This window comes from Buteo buteo, chromosome 4 (assembly GCF_964188355.1).
Source record: "Buteo buteo chromosome 4, bButBut1.hap1.1, whole genome shotgun sequence".
NCBI classification, from domain to species: Eukaryota; Metazoa; Chordata; class Aves; order Accipitriformes; family Accipitridae; genus Buteo; species Buteo buteo.
In genome coordinates, this window is record NC_134174.1 from 24,398,813 (window position 1) to 24,420,029 (window position 21,217).

The following is a 21,217-nucleotide window of genomic DNA, read 5'->3' on the forward strand; positions in this document are numbered from 1 at the left end:
GGGGCTGCTGCCTTTGCCTCTTTTCACACAACCACCAGTCCTGGACCAGTTACATTTCCTGCTCCCACCACCACATACTCAACTCCATAAAAGTAGTATTCAATGCTCTGGCTGCAAAACATGGGAGTCAAAAGACTTGTGTTCAATTCCTAACTGTGCCATAAGCATAACATGGGGTAAACAGCTCCCTTTCCATGTCTATCTCGCCTTATATTCCATTTAAACCAAAGTCTTGCCCCTCCTGCCTCCATTCAGTTCACAGATGACTTGAAAGCATTAAAGATGCTTTCTCATAATGTTGTATTTCCCTTAGCATCCAGTGGGGGGAAAAAGCCTTCAATAAATAAACAACTTCAATGTTGAAGGACAGAAAAGCTTTAAAACAGCACTAGGCCACCTTCTATAACAGGCTACCAAACAACAAAAAGAGCCCAGATGTGTTGTTTAAAAGATAAACACAGGAATATTATGTCTTTTTAGCTTACCTAATGATATTCTAAGGACTAGTTCATGATATTTTAAACACTTGGGGCAATGCTCTGTCCTAGAGCTGCATGCTTCGATGCCGCAGGCAATGTAACTATTGCCTGAGGCGTGTATAAAGTCCTAAATATAAACCTTGGCCCATGAACTAAAATTACTAATGGAATTTGGCTCTAGCCACAGAAAGGGTTTAAAATCTCCTGTCTAAAGCTCTATTTGATCATGTTTCCTTCGCTGGTTGCAGTATACTGTATCAGATACGTGACTACCCAGATTCTTGTGTTGTGGTCACTGTATTCATTAAAATTACCACTATTTAAGACATACTATTATTAAGCCTATATTTCTGTTTAGGAATTCCCACACAGAAATATCAGTTTATAGGTTATGCAGCATGCATGCATTTAGCCTGGTATGCCCAGGATGTTTTGGTCGGTGGAGACTTGACTGTGGACAGCTGTGTTGGGTTCACTGGGCGCTCTGTGCTCAGGCCATGCCTGGAGTCACCCGTGGCATCCTCCTGTCAGGGGCCTGGCCCAGATGCCAGATACCTAGAAATTTTTCACAAGTGACAAAATTCTTCTCTTTCATCCTGGTCAAAATTTCTGGCAAAAAAAACAGAGGACATGTCTTGGAAAGCCAGATGAATAGTAGCCCTAGTGAGAGAAGAAGCAGTAATTAAGCCTTCTGTTCAACCCTCTACATGTCCCAGAGCAGTAATTTTCACTCCTTCTATTTGCTCCTGTAAATCTGTTGCAAGGAAGGACAGAACCTCAAAGGACTGATATAGCTGCCTTTGGAAGTGAAATTTACATCCCTGACTGAGGTTTTAGTAAGTCATATATGACAATGATGTCCAGCAAATAAGGAGAATTTCTGAAGAACAGGGAGAGCCAGTGTAGGGCGCAGGGCAGAAGGATGCTTGAGCTGACCTTTGGTTTACACGAGTGTGTGTATGTGTGTGATAACCAGCATCTCTCTTTAATTACATGTTTAGCTAAACTCTGACTATGCACTACGTAATCCTGACACCCACCAACTGAAATCTTTTCTGAATTTCAGGGGTTTGGACTATTTTTTGTCTTTTTTTTCCCCAAGATGGAAGGGATGGTAGAATAGCAAAGGGAGTAAGCGCAATCCACTTTTAATAGAGTAATTTAAAGAATATTTGATCAGATGTGTTTTTCTCTAGACATGCAGAAGCATACTGCCAAGTGCATCACAGCATGACTGAGGGCGTTGTTAAGTCTGGTCAAGAAGTGATCTGTCAAACCTCCGTAGGAAACATAATTAAAGTTATGACATTGCAACATGTCTCAACCAAGGGGATATGCTGCTCAATTTCCTGGTTTGTTCATCCATCAAAATCTACTCTTTCTTTATAACAGCCTACTTAAAGTCCCTCAAACTTTGCCAAGCATTAAAACATGCAGTACTGGCACACACACAAGTCGTACCTAGGAGCAAACACTTTGGAAAAACAGCTAAAAAGAATCTTTGAAGTGTTTGGACAATTTTATAATAGGACCATGATTTTCAAAGTACAAAATGTGCTACATTTCAGGCCAATTACATGACAGAGATGTGGATTTAGTGGTTTAATTTTCTTTGACAAGCTAAGTTAGACATTTATTTTCTTTTAGAGATAAACTAATGCTACAACCTGAGAGCAGCAATTGTATTTATCATCTTCATTGGGAAGTCCATCAGGAAAATTCTTCTTCTATTCTTTATTAATCTGAATTCCCATTTAAAGTGTACTGTTCTACATAATTATTATAGTGTCCTTATTCTGATTTTAGCCTATATTTAGATAGTACAATGTGTTAAAACATGAGCTTTAATGTACTAGTTTGAAGAAAAATTTGTTCCCATAAAAGAGCTATTAACAACAAATATCAGAATGTTGTGAATGTATATAAAGCACCACGCAGCTCTTTAGCTAGTAGAAAATAGTGAGGAAATGAGTCAAACTACAGACAGTATGCAGGTATTTTTAAAAACTATTCTAAACATATCCCTTTTCCATACAGATCATATTCTTTATATAGGATATAGTTCTTGAGAACTGGTGGAAGTGGAAACTTCGTCATGGATGACAGTTTCTGGAGTCTCCTTAACCCCAAGAGTTTACGTATTTTCAGACGACACAGATGTTTCAATGGGCGAGGATTATCTAAACATAATAGTGAGAGAGAAATAGTAGAACAATTATTAATGACTGTAAACCAGTTCACAATCCCAAAACTTGCTCTAATAAAATTCATAATAAAATCTATTACCTTGGGGCGTTATTATTTTGCCACTTCTGAATAAAATAGTATTCTTTTAACTTCAAAATTGTGATGATACATGCTGCTGCTATTAATCAAACTTCTTTCATCCGATATCTGCCTTTTTTGTCTTACTTTTGGAAATATGCACACTGTACTCTGTCTCCAAGGCACCCATCTGAACACCTAAATGAGGACCTTATTTAGCATAATCAATGGCAATTGATGAATGGTCTCTCCTTTCCCTAGGTGCATATCTTAAAAGTTGCATGTTGAGGCCAGCTGTGGCACCTTCCATTTCTGCTGTATCAGTAAGGCACCAGGACCAGACATTACCATGCTTGGGCCTGCTCAGTCTTCTAAACAAATACTTCTTATCAGAATTTACATCAGTCAAAGAGCTCAGTTTAATTTAGTCTTCCTGAACATAACAAAACCTTTCAAGGTACTTAAAATATCAGTAGTTAAGACTACCAAATTATTTTGATGTTCCTGTGACACTAACAAAAAGGAATTCCTCTGCATTCCAGTGTAAAATACCAAAGCAAAATTAAATACAGGGTACCAGTTTTAAACATAAATATTTTGCTCTTTAACAGGTGATGTTAAATCAAATTCTATTTAAAATGAAAAAAAAAAAGTCAAATAAAATTAATTTATGCAAAGAGAACATTCAATACATTCCCCAACAGATTTTTTTAAGTTAAGGTGGGTGAAACCTATTGCTGATGCCACCAATGGGGGAAGGTCCAGGCTAATGTGTAGAACTTCAAAAGTGAAGCATACATAAGAAATATTATTCAATTATGGTATTAGTAATTGCAACTCTAGATGTGTATCATGTAAATCGGAGTTAGGAAATGATGATACACAGACTGTGATGTTACATGCATTGTCACCACCTACCACCTTGAACATAGTGGGATCTAAAACATGCTCTTATGACAATCCTTGAACGATTAATAGACTTGAGAGATCAAGGGAGCGAAAAGAAGGATGGAAGCGTGAGCAACATTCCCCAATAAAAAAAGCTGTGCCCCATAGCTGTGCAATGATTAGTGTCACATGGGTTAATAAGGAGTTTGAGAAGTACCTCAGTGGTCTTGCTTAACTAAAAGGGTTTCCCACACAACAGTGACATTCCTTATGAGATCAGTTCTCACCAGGTGCATGTTTGCCATATTCCAGTCCGATTAACTAATTTATGACCAGTGGCAAGAAGTAAAGATCTGTCTCGATCTGAGGACTGGATGACAGGCACAACCTGGTTCTTAGCTAGTACACATTTGGACTGCTAAAACACTTTGGATGAATGTGACCTGACATAAGCAATTAAACTCTCCTATAATAAATCATAACATCATTAAGTGGAAGTTAGATATTTACCCAATATCTGACGTATCTCTGTCCATTCTTTTTGTGTTTCTAAGACAAATTTAATTTTTGTGCATAGAGGAACATAATCCATGTAATCTATTAAAACACGAACCACTTTTCCTGCTAAATGTTTCAACCAAGGAACAGCAATAAAGTCACAGAACTGAAAGGGAAAACACATCACGTCATAATTTCAAAATCTGTGCAGAGGAATTCCAAAATAACACATTTTAAAGCAATTACACAAGATAATTTAAAGTACTAGCAATGACCTTTAACAGTCATAAACTGATGCCTAGGTAGGTTACTTTAAAAGCCATTTTCTTCCATGCTTAACCTTTGCGATCCCTTAATTCATCTGGACAGGCCTGAAGGCCAATAATTATTATAACATTGCTATAATTTGCAGCACTGTTTTGTTCAACAGCGGTATCTCTTTGGAAACACATCTACTCCGTTGGTTAGGACACTAACAGGAATTCCAGAATCCTGCCTCATGATTTCCTAAAACTTCTTTCCTAAACCTCTAATATACGAACCCTAATCTAAAACCACTCTATGTACATAATTTTCTCTATCCCGGATAGAAAATGAAAAATGGCCGTTTTATTTTTAGGGTGTTTTAAAGAAGGATTTCGCCCGTATGTTAATCTTAATTCTGCACAATAATTTGGAATGTTTAAACCTAACTAATGAAAAGAGCACAGTGAAGAGAAGGAAGGAAGGTATGTATTTACTGGATTATCCTTTATTACAGAAGAAGTCCACCCAGGGAGAATCTCTTCTTCTGGAGTTGACCACACAAAAGAATTTCCAAAGATATCTTGATGCATACAGTCAAAACACATCTCCACATTATATCCGTGGTTGAGTAACAGCCTCAGCATCACCTCATCATTCAAAGCATACTGAATGGCGCTGGGGAAATGCGTATCATTAACCAACATAAAGTAGCAATTGACATTTGCTCCATAAGATAGGAGCAGCCTTACAATTTCATGGTTGCCAGCTCTCACTGCCACAAGAAGACAGTTTAAAGGATCCTTGTTTGGATTTGCCCCTGCTTTGAGCAGTATTTCAGTGCAAAGAATGTCATTGTTAGAAACAGCAAAATAAAGTGCGGTTTTCCTTTCATCATCGTAACTATGTGAAATGTGTTCAGCCAAGAGAGTGTTGACATCAAAACCATTTTCAATGAGAAGCTCTACGCACTGCGAGTTCTGGCCATCTGCTGCTGAGTGAACAGGGCTTAAGCCACTTTTCTGGATTGCAGTTTGGGATGTGACTGGAATGAGATACTTCAGGGCCCTAAGAAACAGTGAATAAAACTAGTTAGGCATCGCTTTCCTGCAGGAAGAAAATGACCCTTATCCAGCTATATGCTAAATCACCAGCTAGTCTCTTTACACAAGAAGATCCAAACACAGAAACACCAGTTTTGAGCACTGTCAATAGGACCTTGTGTTTAAGTTGTTTCAGTGGTTTTCACTTAGTTCTAAGGAGTATGTTTTGCATTTTGCTTTGTTTATACTAAAAAACACTTAAAAGTTAATTCAAACTAATGCAACATAGGCATTTCTGAAATATAAATGATCTATACATTTGCAAGTTTACCACAGTCGTCTTCAATGTGACCATGTGCCACATTGTATCTTAAAGAAAATGTAAAGTCCAAGCACATACTCACAGGTAATGCCCCTCATAAGCCGCTTTGTGTATGGGAAGCAGTCCTGCCTTATTAGGCACATTGCCACTTCCTCCGTATTCCAAAAGAAGGGCTATGCAGTCTGGATTACCTCCTCCAGCTGCTTCAAACAGTATCGATGCACCATCATCTGCTAAGGCCTGGACATCTCCACCTTGATGGAGGATACAGAGTTTACAATTATATCCAAAGTGATTTGCAGATCACCAGAAAAACAAGCCCAGAGTACTTACCTCTTAATTTTCAGATGTATTTAAGTTAAAACTTTACTAAAACCAGAAATATTTCTTGTGGCAAATTTAAAACTCAAAGGCAAGAGTTGTACAGATACAAGTTCAAATGCTTACCTGAATGGGGTCTGCTTTGACCATACGTGTTGTAACTGAGGCTTTTCAAAATTCTGGCATATTTAAAAAATGCTTAATTTCATTAATTAATATCAATATAATTCTGTACAAGGAAGAAAGGAAAGAAGGAAGGGAGGAAGGGAAGGGAAGGGAGGGAGGGAGGGAAGGGAGAGAGGGAGGGGAGTAAAGAGAAATAAAGAAGAGCAAGAAGGGCATGTATAGCAGTAAGTCCCTCCTTGGCTGAAATAGATTGGTATCAACTCTGCCACTCCTCTCACATGCATTATGGAAACATGTAAGCATCACTCCAGTCTAGCAGGAACACTCATATATGCTTCCTTTCCTTCCAAGAAACCAAATCTTCTCATTCACCACTACTCTTTCTTTCCTTTTCCATGATGACCCTAAAGCACCTCAGCAACCAGGCAAGATGCATGCCAGTGCAGAGGTGTATTTCCCTTTTACCTGACCACATACCTTTATGAATAAGATGCTCCAGCACATCACAGTGACCATATTCAGCAGCAACACCTAATGGTGTCACTCCATATCCATCCTTAAGGTTCACATTTCCACCATTCTTCAGAAGAAGAGCAACAATGTCTTTGCGTCCCTGTTTTGCAGCTTCATGCATTGCTGACCAACGTTTTACGCATGGCTGGTGGATACTACAGTTGTGTTTAATCAGAGTGGATACCATTTCAAAAGAGCCCCTTCTTATAGCTTGAAGATATTTTAAAAAGGAAGAAAATAATACAATTACATTTTCAGGTATGTCGTCTTGAAACTTAAAGACATCTGAAAAGTTTAGAAAAGCTTTTCCTTGTGCAGTGATATGAGGAAATTGAAAAGATTTCCAGTCCTAGAAATTTGGGAATCCAATTTACTGGTAAACAAATGGTAATGTCAGCTGCTTGGGAAATCAAGGTAAACTGACACAAGCTGGAAAATATGCCAGTTTGGAGCATGGAGGGCAAAAGCAGCACCACTTCAATTCTGAGGAAGCAGAAGCAGGTGTATCACAAGGAAAAGCAACAACAAAATATGGTCCTTACTTCTAAAGTTGGGGCAAACATTAGTGTCTCCAGAAAATTCCACTTGTGACCTTTGTCACCTGGTAACTCTAATCCTAGCGTGTACTCAGTGGCTGCTGTCAGCCAAAGTACAGTTGACATCTGTCATACTTAAAGGCTACGTTCTGCCCTTTTGAGGTTCCAGGTTTGAAATTTTCATGGATAACTACACCTGCAAATTATTTATATATAAAATAATGATCCTGAGTAAGAGTCTAATTTTATTTCTGAACTACCTTTTTGGAATAGATCTCTCCAATGACTGATGGGGCAGCTGAGGGAGATCAGCGTCATAGGGTTTGCAAATTTAAGTTTTGTGAATGTCCCATTACACAAGTAAGAAGGTTTTAAAGAGGCAACAGTCTTTGTAATTATCCACAATTGCTTTGAAGTACAGTATTACCAAATGTATATGGAAGCAGAAATCATCCCACTAGACAGATACTTCTTCAGCATTTACCTTTGTACTGAAGAGCCCTTTAATCCAGAGCTTTAAAATTAAAAGGAGTAACTAAATCATGAGCATCATCTATTAAGTGTTAAGCACCTGCTCCTCTAGCTTACTGAGACTAATATTGGAATGTATGATGCACAACAATATCTACACCCACATTTTCAGTGCTAAGTGACAAAAAAACATAAAAAGCATCACATAAACAATACATAGCTGACAAATCTCATTTTCAGGAGTTTGTATAGATAAATATTTAGGAAAATAAATTGTCATTGTAAGTGGAAAAGACCCTTTTCATAAGCTCTAGTTAACTTCTTGCAGGATTCATTAAAAGCAAAGGCTGAAAATAGCTTACAAGTTTCACAGACTTACAATTATTGCAAAGAGCTGAAATAACGCAAAGCAAGACATTGCAAAGGAACACTCTAGAAATGCCTCAGGGTCTTAAAATGTTAATAAGGTAATCACATCTAATGAAAGTTAACAAAAATTCAGAGAACTGAATGTTCTAATACTGATAATTGTATTAACTTCACAGATCAATTCTCTTCAGGAGAACAGAAGTTCAGAAAGAACATTCAGACAGAATTCAACAGAAATTAGAAGTTAATATAGCTAAATTACTCATGTATAGTAAAGCTCATTTAAGTCTACCAATAGCATAAAATCTTCCAAAGAAATCATCTTTCTTTAGATTGGGGTATTACTTAGAAATGCAGTTGAAGCTTATTTTCAGTGCAAGAGGGGAGGGAAATGAGATGGGAGATTCTGAAATTGAAAATGCCTGCCTACTCCTGAAGAAATCATCTGATAAACCCAAAAATCTCCAATAACCTCCAGACCTCCAGAAAAAGCACATTCAAGTTAAAGCAACAGCTTATTCTTGTACCATACTTGTAGCTTAAGCTGCTCAAAGAGGCCCAGGTTCATAAAGGTCTTATAGCACCTGAAGATACAGAGAAGATACCTTGAACAAAAAAATAGGTTCCATTTTCTTAGGAGCAGCTCAGCAATCACCTAAAGCATAAGGAGCACCTTTAAGATCAGCTCAGTGATCACCTAAAGCAACAAGAATGTTGAACTGAGTGTTGGGTACATTTCACCAAGTGCTGGGCATTTAGTTTCATCGAAAAAGATGACCAGCATCTAATCCACACAAGCCAACAGGAGTACTTGGGTGAGTACTTAGTGGAGGGGAAGCGCTGCCATTCACTTTGCTTAAACCCAGGGAGAGGAGGCAATTACCGATAAGAAGTGGAGTTTCTCCCTTGTCATTTGTGGTATTAGGCCAAACACCTTTTTCCAGTAAAGTTCTTACATTTTCCACAAAGCCGGCTTTTGCTGCCAAAGTTAATGGTGTTTCTCCATCGCAAGTTTTGTATTCCCACATTGTTTTATAGGATGCTAGAGGTAAGAAAGTGAGAAAAAACAAAATTAAAGCACAAGGCTGTTAACACATACACATATCCTTAAATGCTAAGTCTTCAGGAAAATTACTTGTAATTATGTTTAACTTGACCTAACTAGCACTGTCAAACACACTGAATACTGAGCAGTAACTTTTGCTCCATCTGTAGGTTTCTGAATGAAACATTAAAAACTGTCCAAGTTCTTTGCTGGTGTAAACTGATGCAACTTTCCCAAAAAGAAAATTTGCCTGAATATTTAAACAACATAACCAAGACGCTCCATGGAGGATTTGATCATACTTTTTTTAGTAAACAGTTCTAGCCTGTTGTTGTGGATGGCTGCTTACTGCTCTATGTTTCTTTGCTGCTCCCTTTATCTTGTGGGATATTTTTACCTTACTTACCATCTAAAATGACTTCAAGTATTTGCTGAATTGGCTGAGCTGCAGCCTCATGTAGTGGAAACCACCCTCTTTCATCAGCTTCATCCAAAGCATACTTCTGTTTCACAAGTTCTTGGAGCCCAAACACTTGACCTTAAAAAAATCCAACAGATAAATAAGATGCACTTGGAAAATAATATAAGGGAAGTCCAGTTTTGCAAAGGGGCTATTTTATTTTAGGGTTTTTACCTTGCTTTATGGATGTTACAATTTTCCTGTTTTCCTCACTAGGTGGTACAAAACTATCCAAAAAAGAGCAGAAAATAGTAAATATAAAAAAAAAGTAGATGCATTATATTATTTATTCAATACTTTCCATTAGTTTCTCATCTGAGTCAACTTTCCTTTGAATATATCAACGACAATCTTGATGAACTTTGTGACTTCCTAAGTTACACCTGTACTATGGACCTTCAGGGTATCCAAAGTTCTTGAGTTAGGTGCAATTTCTGCTGCAGGCTGACCTTATACATCTCCTAATTTAGTAAAGAATTCTGATGTGGACTAAAAAGCTGTATTTGCCCCACACTACAGAAATGAGCCCTTCAGATTCAGAAACCTTAGACAGCGAATGAGAATGTGATGGTGTCAGAATGTCAATATTCGATAATGAAGGAGAGTGTGATGATATTCATGGTACCATTTTCCCTGAAAAAGAGTTGTAATGTTTTTACCAATATCATTTAAACCTCCATAAGATGGAATTTAAATGCTGGTGCCTGCTAGTTCCTTGAGATAGTTTGGTGATAAAAGCGTATTAGAAAATAGATGAGATTTAATAAAAAAGAAAAGCAGCCAAATAACAAGAGTACCCAGTGGCTCTGCTGAGAGTCTTCAGTGAAGAGGGAGATTCCAGTCCTACAACAGGAGCCCCGTGAGGACCCAAACCTTCATGAGATCCCACAGGAAATAAGGAAAGGTTAACAGTCTCCCGAGACTCAGAGTTCTACATCTTTCCATTTTAGACAGGGCAATCTACAAAATGTATTTACAGGATTATTGCCGAAGAACTTCTATTAAGAAAAAGTTCAGCTTTGTTTGAGACATACACATTCCAGTAAGACAGTAAATGGCCTGAAAAGCTAAGGGAAGTATTAGTTTAGCCAAGTGAATCTCATCTCCCTAAGCTCTCATCACCCCACGTAGCTCAGCAGAGGTCTACATTTCCTAATCACAGGAACCACTCTTAACCATAACATTAATGTCACATATGAACCCTCGCTGGAACACACCTGTGGGTTTTTTGTTGTTGTTCTGGTTTGGATTTTTCTTGTATGCGTATGTATCCAAGTGCACAGGGGAAGACTGGGACATTGTTACAATTTCAGGGCAGTCAGATTACTAACAAATCCAAATTTATTGTCTCTAAAGTTTGAGGGTTTAGAAACATTTGAGAAAAAATCAACATTTCTATTTTGTTTAATCTTTTCAAGCATTGCTTCAGACAGTGCTTCACTGAGAAAGAGGCATAATACCCAAACTAAGAACTGTTTTAAGCATGATATAAGGCACTAAATATCAATGTCTCAAAACACTGTTAAAATATGGCATCTCTTAACACATCTGGAATTGACAGTACCTGTCATTATAGGTGGAAGACACTGGTGGTTTGGCCCCATTTGATTCTTGAATGCTAAGCTGTATGGCATACTCAGTGAGCAGATCTTCAACTAAATCTTCTCTTTCATCCATCATTTTTATCATGAGCTATAATGATGAGCTATTTTGAAATACACACAAAAATATACTGCTGAGGATCATACCTTACTTAAGGTATTTTTTACAATAAAATCAGGTGTTTCCATAAATTTCTTTTAATTTAATATTATTTTGGTGAGTTTACTCCTATTTAAAAATTATAAAATTCCTGTTTAAAAATTGATAGAAAACAACCCTGGAAATATTTAGTACTAGCCATGCCATTTAGGAAAAGTCTTTTAATTGTTCACATGCTACATTTGTTGTCTACAGACAAATACTGGACAATTTGTGAGCCATAAAAGAAACTTTTCCTCTTTATAAAGCTGTGGTCATCAAGTCAGTGAATATGCTATTTCCACACAAGCGTGAATAATGAACAGTAAACAAAGTTATCACCTCATGAAAGATTCCTATCAAACACAGGTATTCACAAGGAATTCATGAACATAAAGCCCAAACACATATACATTTAAAAATTATAGACACAAAAAAGAGAAACACTCAAATTGTTTGAGAATTACTTACAGAAAGGGCCTGCATTTCGGAATGAAACACATGAGCAGTTCTAAGGGTGATCACACATCGTACTTATTCAGGATTTACACAAACATCACATTATTTCAGAGAAGCTCTGAACTAACTTGACTCTATAGCATGGGGAAAGACCATTTTTTCCTGCTTCCTTCACCTGGCATGGTACTGGAAGCAGATACAAGATGGATCCACCAGTCAGTGCCGTTTGGACACAGGATTTTAGCATTCAAAAGCCCACAGCATGTGACTTACAGTTTAGATGGTGACACATCATCCCGTTCTGAATTCAGAAGAATTTTACTATCTTTCAACACTTAAAGGGGGGCTTATAAGAAACATGGGGACAGACTTTTTAGCAGGACCTGTAGCAATAGGACAAGGGGTAAAGGTTTTAAACTAAAAGAGGGTAGATTCAGACTAGATACAAGGAAGAAATTTTTTACGATGAGGGTGAAACATGGGCACAGGTTGCCCAGAGACGTGGTAGATGTCCCATCCCTGGAAACATTCAAGGCCAGGTTGGACGGGGCTCTGAGCAACCTGATCTAGTTGAAGATGTCCCTGCTCATTGCAGGGGGTTGGACTAGATGACCTTTAAATGTCCCTTCCAACCCAAACTATTCTATGATTCTATGAAAAGTTTTCACCTGTAAACCTCTATTCACCTCTCCTCTCCTGGAGCTGGATGGGGATGTTTTATCAAATAAAAAAAAAAAAAAAAAGAAGGGATTTGAGAGAGATGATACCAAATGCAAAACCCACTTTATGTTAATATGATAATGTACAAGATTTTTGGACTTCACAGACAGGTAGTTGTACAACAAAACATTACAATGTTCTTGTGTCATTACCACTTCCAAAGATCATTAATATATTTAACCCCCTCCCCAACAAACAACCACAAACAGTTGCAAATCTTGCTTTATTTTTACATTGCCAAAGCACGGTCTATCAAAGCAGACTAAGGACTTCGGAGTCTCTGCACTAATTCTGCAGTCATGAAGTTTAATGAACATTCACAGGAGTTTGGTACACAAGCCCAGGTGATGGTCAAGCCATGCCAGCTATTATATTCAAGGTGTGAGATTGGTTGGAAGGCTCAGCGGATTAGTAACAGAGAATCTCAAACCTTTTAAATATAGTCATCAGCTTAAATTCAGTCTGCTCATATCACCAACTTTAACTGTGGCTTACGTTCACTATGCTTTTTGCCAGTGACATCACATCAGGCAAACACTTTGCTAGTAAATTGTAATTGGAAGATCAGGAATGTTGCTCTTTACAACATCTTGCTGTAGGTTCTTGAAGTGTAAAACGTAGTATGTATATATAGTAAAAGATATCTAAGGAACAAAAACTTAATATATGCCTATCTGTATCTACCTAGGTTTTTACAAGTGGGCTTTGGGTTTTACCAAAGTTTCTTTGTTTGATTCAGTCTTGGCGGCTTAACACATTTGTCCTCTAATCAGACTGGGGACACCAGATGTTGAATTATTTTTTAAAAAAGTTTTAGACAATTACTCCCACAGCTCACAGTGTACTGTATCTACCACACAGAATGCTTATCATCATCAAAGTGTTGCACAAATATTAAACAATTATACTAAGCATCTGTTGTATGTTTCTCACAGAATGATTGTTGTGGGTGTCGTGGTTTAACCCCAGCCAGCAACTAAGCACCACGCAGCTGCTCGCTCACTCACTCCCCCCCCACCCAGTGGGATGGGGGAAAGAATTGGAAGGAAAAAGGTAAAACTCGTGGGCTGAGATAAGAACAGTTTAATAGAACAGAAAGGAAGAAACTAATAATGATAATAATAACAAAACGACAATACTAATAAAAGGATTGGAATATACAAAACAAGTGATGCACAATGCAATTGCTCACCACTCACAGACTGATGCCCAGTTAGTTCCCAAGCAGCAATCCACCCCCCAGGCCAACCCCCCCCCCCCAGTTTATACACTGGGCATGACATCACACGGTATGGAACACCCCTTTGGCCAGTTTGGGTCAGCTGTCCTGGCTGTGTCCCCTCCCAACTTCTTGTGCCCCTCCAGCCTTCTTGCTGGCTGGGCGTGAGAAGCTGAAAAATCCTTGACTTGGTATAAACACTACTGAGCAACAACTGAAAACATCAGTGTGTTATCAACATTCTTCCAGCTACAAGAAAGAAAATTAACTCTATCCCAGATGAAACCAGGACAGTAGGATGTCCTAGTCATTTTGCAAATAAAGAAGGAGTGTTGTAGAAATTTGGAGGCCATTTTCTGAAAATGATCTGCGAGGGAAAGTGCTAACCAGATTTCTTTTTAGACTAATTTCTGCATTATTCCCATAAATAATAAGTCAATCGAAGTACTGCAGCCAATATTATAATCCCATCCACAAATACTTTATTACTCAGTATGTTATGATAAAGCTTGCAAACCAAAATTAAATCGGTAAGGGCTTAGAGTCAGATTGACTCAGAAGCTAAAGGTCTCTTGGATTCAGATTCCCACATAATGCAGTTTTCCACCTCTTTCAATATGTACTGGAATGATGTCCCAGGTTTTTAACTGCAAGAATGGACAATCTGAAGGAAAGTGGAAAAAATCTCCACTTCAGTTCCACTTTCTTTGAAGGAAAAATATACAACTTTGGTCTCAACTGCCACCTCTGACTGCAAAAAAACCTTCCACATATAAAAAAAATACTCACGGACACATTTTCTTTTGGGGTTTAGAAGAACAGACCTTTATGTTGTTCATAAGAGACAATGCTTTTCTGAAGGGTTCTCTGTTCCTTCCTTCTGAGTCTCCAACCAAGGCTTCAGTGTAACAGTCCAAAAGAAATTTTCACACATAAGTTAGACTGATGAACTGGTCAGCACAATGCAGACACACATATCAAAATCTTTCACATACTACCTAATGTTAAATCTGCTGCACATCGTATTAATGCTTAGAAGTTCTCAAAGTTATGTTCTGGCATACTGAAGTTTAGGTAGAACTTCTCATGCAAAAAAGATTTCTGACATCCTGTTGGACAGTATGGACAAGATGAACTCTGTAATTCTAAAAACCAATGATAACAATGTTCTGAAACTCTTATGATCAAAACAAGCTTATGAAAGCTATCAAGTTTGTTGCAGCAAAAAGAAATTAATAAGAAATTGTTCTGTTTTTTTAAAAATATAGTTTGCTTTATGCAGAAAGGGAAGTATCCCATGTCAAACTTTCCAGGTGTAATACAAAATATAGCAACTTCAAAAACCTACAAAGAACAAAGCAGCTGACCTCTTTTTTTCTAAATGCTGCCACAAGTTTCTTATTAACCAGAATATAAGATTTTCATCATCAGTAAGGCCATGAAACTGACCCTCTCTTCCTCATCTCTTGTTGGCAATGCACTTTGTTGACAGGCAGGAGAATTCTGAGTTGAGGTTCTTTTGTGCGTTTATCTTCATGTTTTCATAAACGCTTTTCTAATTCTGATGGCACCTTAAAGCTTCCATTGTTTAACCCACAAATATACACTGTTCTGAAGACTGACAAGCCTTTTAGACAACAAAGATAAAATCTCTTTTGTATTAGCAGTTTTAGAAGTGTATCTCAATAAACATATCTACAACCTCTTCCTGCCATCAGCTAAACGGAAAGTATATTTTAGAATAAATTTACATTTCACTGGCAGCTGGGAGGTGCTCCTAATGAGACTAAACAGTCAATTTACATAAGATAATTTATTAAGGAAAAATGTGTAACATCCATAATCTCATTTCCTCCACAAAAGCTTAAAGGCAAACAGAAACTACCTTCCCTTTCTTCAAACCTTTCGTTCTAAAAACCCTCCATTTGAAGACTTCATGCCATAACTGAAATTTTTGAAGCATCTTTTTAATGATTCATGATCACCCTATCAGATCCACATGGATGGACCTTCATGCCCTGCAAGCCCTACTGAAGTTGCTGTTCTTAGGGGAATTGAGACTGAAAATTATTATATTACAGCCCATCATATTATATTTACCCTGGAGCCTGAACCAAAAAGACTCCTGAAGACTTATACAGACCTCAGATTAGACTCTCACATTGCAAACTCTCTGAAAAAAAGGCTGTCTTGGTATACTGCAGTATCTTTATGAAGGTGTTCACATATGATTTAGTCCTGTGAGGTGGTCAGTACCCTTCAACGTCACTGATTCCAAGAAGAGTTAAAAGCACAGAGCATCTTGCAGGATAGTGATTTAGTAAGAAAATCCTTTTATTTTCAGAAAAAAAATTATTGCCTTTCTACCTCCCCTTTATCTCCAAACGATTAGAGGAAGAAATCAGTTTACAGGTCATCATAGAAACTTGTTTCTTTCCTCTGGTCATATAACTTTCATACCCATTTGGTCAACTATCTATCTCCTGCTTTACTGTATTCCCCAGAACTGATTATGCCACAGGCAACACAGAGTTCTGTTCGAACACAGACTTAACCAGAAGGGTCTCAGATGAGCAGTGTTTCAGAATTGTTGTGTGTACTGTTTTCAAATTACCTTACCTCCCCAAAATTAATAATGTATTATAAAATGAGAAAGTTAGTAAGGTAGCAAGTGACTGTGACATGGTAAAGTAAGTATAAGGCAAACAGCTCACCACAGCACAAGTGCTGGTCACATTGCCAGGGGTCTATACGTGCTTTGAGAGCCTGATTTGCTATATCACTGCTGGTAATACACTGTGCTGAGGTGACAAGGTCCGACTGAAGTGTGGATCACAGTGGAATTATAACAGCATGGCTGGTACACTGAGCAGCAGCAGAGACATCCCTGCTACATTACGTGATGTGGCAATGAAAAGGCTAAAAAGCTCAGCAGCAAAATCTCCTTCCATTTAGCTATGGAAGTTTCACAATTACCAGACCCAGGCACTAGATCACTAGAAACAATTACAAATGCTTACTCTAAACAATATCTACTTTTTGTATTACCAAGAATATTTGCCTTAAACAACATTTTGAGTAGTCTAGTATTTTTGTCTATTTATGCCTGAAAAACTAGGTATTAATTCTTGCTGTTTTCCTTAAAAAAGAAAGTTTTGCTCTTAAGTTACCATTTTTTCATTGAAAAAAATCTGAACTACTTGCTAATCACAGAAGTTGCATGTTTCCTTGGAAAGAAGTGTTATCAAGCGTTCATCACTTTTAAACACATAGGTATAACGTTAAAGTTATGTGAGTGTTAATGTTATTCTAATTTCTTATCCTTAAAATAAACTAGACAATCCTAGCTTTGCTCTCTATAAATAGAAGGCCCTTAGGCATGCAAAGAGGTTATTCATAGCAATAAAATAATTAATAGCAGTCTAAATTTGGACTCAATCTATTAAACATTACAGTTTTAAACCATTTCTCTGTTAGTCTAATTGGCGAGCATACCATATATTCTCACCTTTTCAACCCATTATCTTGCCACTGTTACTCTGGGGCCTGCATTTTGAACAGCCAGGAATGGTGCCCTGCAAGCTGATGTGTCCTGTGATACTTCTAAAATTAAATACGCAGTTGCTAGATAAATTAAGGTCTGACCTTGTACAACTGTAACACAAGCAGACTCGACCCACAGGAAAGTATTACACATGACTTCTCTAAAATCTTGTCAAATGTAACACGAGGTTTGGATGGTATAATAAGATTATCTGTGCCCTCATTGGTTCAACAGCTCTCATTAAGAAAATAAATTATTTGCTAATTTAGTCTCAAGGGCTACATTAACAAAATCTGGTAACATATTTACATAAATTAAAACAAATCTGAGAACGTTTAGCCTTTAACTAGTTGTAGATCCCACCATATTACATCACCAAACACTAATCTCTCTCTCTCAGGCTGATACGATGCAAAGCTTTATGCAGTCAATGACAGCCAATTATAGTACTTACTTGACTAGATTTAATAACTTGAAATTGGACAAAGAAGCAGGAGGCACAGCACCACAGAGAGCAGTGATGCAAAAGCAGAATAACCCAAGAGTAACATCAAGAATAGCAGTACCCAGCAAGTTAAATCACAGGCATAGGATGAGGAAGAAGCTGGGTACCTATCACTGATGCAATACCTCTGTATTGTTTTAGTTTAACCAATTAGTTACTATCTTTACCCTAAATTAACAGACAATAAGGGAACAAAACAAACTGAAACAAACTTCCAACTTATCTTTAATTGTTCTGATGAAATGAAATTGTACACTGTGAACTCTTCCACACCCCATGATTCACTTGCATTTATAGAACCATAAAACTGTAACCTTAACTAAGGCACTACATGCATCTCATGTTTGGACACAAGATCAAGAAAATCATTTAATGATGATAAATAATATTCACTGCAACTTCTTTTGCCAACGTGACCTAAGTAAGTGTGGCGAGTCTCCAAAACAAACAGTACAACAGAAGCAGACAGGACAGTGCCGAGACTGTGCTCTACTGTTAGCTAAGAGATGATAAGAACAGAAATATATTCTTATACAATAAAAAAAGTATCTAAAATATGTATTTATAATCTATGTAAAGAAAACAAATGTTTAAATTGCTTACCTTGAGTTCTTTCATTTCCTTTACATAACCAGGACACTATAAGAACTAGTACATATCCACATTACAAGGATCGCTTTTCAGATATTTTTAATATTTTGCATTGCTATGTAAACAGTGTCTGATTCTGCTCTTATGTTGTTACTAGGCATAAATCCATCAGTCAATTATGTTCCATACATGTAAAGCCAGAATAAATAAGACTCTTGTCCAGATATCAAATCATACTGCAATTTGCAAGACTTCACAGCGAGATAAATTCATTGGTGAGACAGAAAAGGGAAGAGAAGTCACAGCTATAGCAAGGCCTTCTTAGGGTGCCTACACACTGTTTATTAACACACAGGATAATACTCCTAAGAGTCCCCAGTGTTAAACAGATAATAAACTGTGAAATGCTATGTGGGTGGTTTGGGGTTCTTTTTTTGGTTTGTTTTCAAAATCAGGTAATTATTGACTGTACTCTAATTCTCATGTCTTGGAGTTGTTATATTTTAAAATAAATTATGTACTGAAAAAGAGTTTGGCAATTTGGGGAACCTCCTACTGTATCACTTCTGGATTGATTTCATGAACTGTCTCATCAACATGGCTTACTATTTTTTACTCTTTGTCCTAGGACGTGGCAAGGACACCTACATGCTTGGGCTGTCTAAACAGACAGTTAGAACTACTGTTTGAATGACGCTAACTGAGCTAATTTGGCTAAAGAAGATCACCAGGCTCAGAACAATTCGTGCTGTAATTGGTTAGTGTAATCAGGAGATAGATCATCTGGTTGGACCATCACAGAGAAGGAAGAATGCAGGGACGAGCCAGTAAAAAAGGCAGAAATTTTAAAAGAATGTCATTTTGATAGGAAAGAGATATTCTCAGTGCCTTGGAAAGAACCCCAGGTCTCTCTGATGCAATCTCAAAGAACACTCAGAAGTGAAGAAGCACAAACTCTGAATTCTGAGATAAACTGTATTAGTCACTTTGCTTTGGTTATGGAATAGCGGTAGTGCATGTCTTTCTTATTAAAAGACTGGCTTTCCGGTAGAACTCTATGATATTCTGAAACTTGGTTTGTTCGGTTTGCTTACCAGTTATGGAAAACAGGAGCTCAAGAGCAGGCCAAAGGAATTACAAAGAAAAATTTGCCCACAATAAATACAATATAAAGTTACAACACAATTATTATCAAATCCTTCTATGCAAAACTCACCCTTTAAATTAGCAGCTAGGCCATAAAGACTTAATATGAGGACAACTGGATCTTCAAATGAACATCATGTTTATCTCCACCAATAACTTAAACTGTCTTTTTATTGCTCTTTTCTCCCATTCTATCTCAAGTCCCTTAATTAAGTTTTCTATTTTCTGTCAGTATTTTACAACGTTTTTTTGCTTTATTAACCAATCACATTAACTCAGAAATTACCTATTTGCCATATGCTATTACAGTGATCCTTATTTTTTAATCTGCAGTTAGCTACTTTTAACACAATTTCTTGGTCAAACCAATTTCACAGCTAAAATTCATAGAAGGTATATGCATGCTCTGGCTTATTAAACAAATTCCAGCATACATCAGCCTCAGGAAGACTTGACTGATAAATACATGCACATACAACCCTTTAATATAATAATTTTGCTAAAAATGTATAATATTCTGTTTATAAGCTTCTGCATTATTTTTAACGTAGACCCTATTCCCAGGCATAAAAATGCTGTTACACACTGCACCAGTTATCAATCGGAAAGTATTTATTTTTTATACATATGTTGCAGAAAACTAAAATTCATGTACTAGAAACATCTGCAAACGCTGAACACGTTTCATGAAAGAATGACAGAAGCCGACACATACTCGAATCACATCTACTACACCAAAATCTCACCTTGAGTGGACATACACAGCTTTATTTCAAAGTAAACTCACACAAAACTGCTCTCAGCAGCAAGCAAACATACTTCTGAAGCTTTAAGACTTGACAGTTGTTTCGACTTATGAAACGGAGCTTTGAAATCAACTCTGAAGCTTGGACTAAGCTTGGACTCAGCAAAACATTTTGGAAAAAACAAGTAAAAAACTGCAAACCTGTAACAGTTCTGAGAACTCATTACTGGCAGTTAGTTAGCTATCACTTAGCAAAAATCTGTTGATTTCAAGTACCGTCACCAGCCACACAGAACACATCAGCCAGGTGCATACTGCATCTTTACTAGAAACGTGCTGGAAATCTAAATGCAACATACAGCACCTACTTCTGTTTGATACATTCCTAGTAACAAATCTTTCAATGAAGCATTCCTTATTCAGAACTTCTAAGGTCTGCAAATTGATCATAAGCTGTCATTAGCAATTCCATGTAGGAAACTTCACTAATAGGACACACGTTCATATTTAAAAGGGGATATTAACTGCAGCAAATCATGGCCTGTAATGTACTGCTATAGCACAACCAGCCCACCTAAAAGCGCTGGGCTCCAAAACTTGGGCTGCCTTCGGATCAGACACCACTCCTGAGCAAACACTGCACGTGGGCCGGCCCGTGGTGGTTTCAGGGCCAGGGATCTGAGAGACCAGGCCTACCAGCCTCTCTCCCCATACAGGCACAAGCCGCGCCGGCGAGGCCAGGCCGGCCCCGACAAGACTGGACAGCCGGGCGCCACACAGGCGGCAGCCCCGCCTCCCCTCCCTGCAGCTCCACAGCAACGGCCTAGCCGCCTACCCCCCACAGCGGCCGCCACGCCACACAGACGGGCTTTCTTCAGAGGGGGAGACTCCGCCGGGCCGGGCCGGGCCGCTGCCAGCCTCCCGCGCCCCCGCCTGAGCACGAAATGGCGGCGAGCACCGTCCCGGGCA

General features: G+C 37.9%; 1 protein-coding gene across 5 annotated transcripts; it reads right to left on the reverse strand.

Annotated features, from left to right (window-relative positions):
* Window positions 1-1,588: 1,588 nt before the first annotated feature.
* Window positions 1,589-17,330, reverse strand: ASB15 (ankyrin repeat and SOCS box containing 15). Of its 5 annotated transcripts, none has more exons than XM_075024981.1 (11): window positions 17,226-17,318; window positions 14,507-14,615; window positions 11,144-11,284; window positions 9,754-9,806; window positions 9,526-9,657; window positions 8,958-9,116; window positions 6,663-6,908; window positions 5,821-5,992; window positions 4,871-5,441; window positions 4,143-4,296; window positions 1,589-2,659 (listed from the first exon to the last, which is right to left on the reverse strand). In XM_075024981.1, exons 3-11 carry the CDS (start codon window positions 11,266-11,268, stop codon window positions 2,487-2,489), a joined length of 1,785 nt encoding a protein of 594 aa, XP_074881082.1. In that variant the 5' UTR covers window positions 11,269-11,284; window positions 14,507-14,615; window positions 17,226-17,318; the 3' UTR covers window positions 1,589-2,486. The 5 variants fall into 5 exon arrangements, with proteins under 5 accessions (XP_074881082.1, XP_074881084.1, XP_074881083.1 ...); XM_075024983.1 differs by having other exon boundaries at window positions 14,542-14,615; window positions 17,226-17,302; XM_075024984.1 differs by lacking the exon at window positions 1,589-2,659 and adding an exon at window positions 2,703-2,942 and having other exon boundaries at window positions 17,226-17,323.
* Between the last annotated feature and the right edge of the window lie 3,887 nt (window positions 17,331-21,217).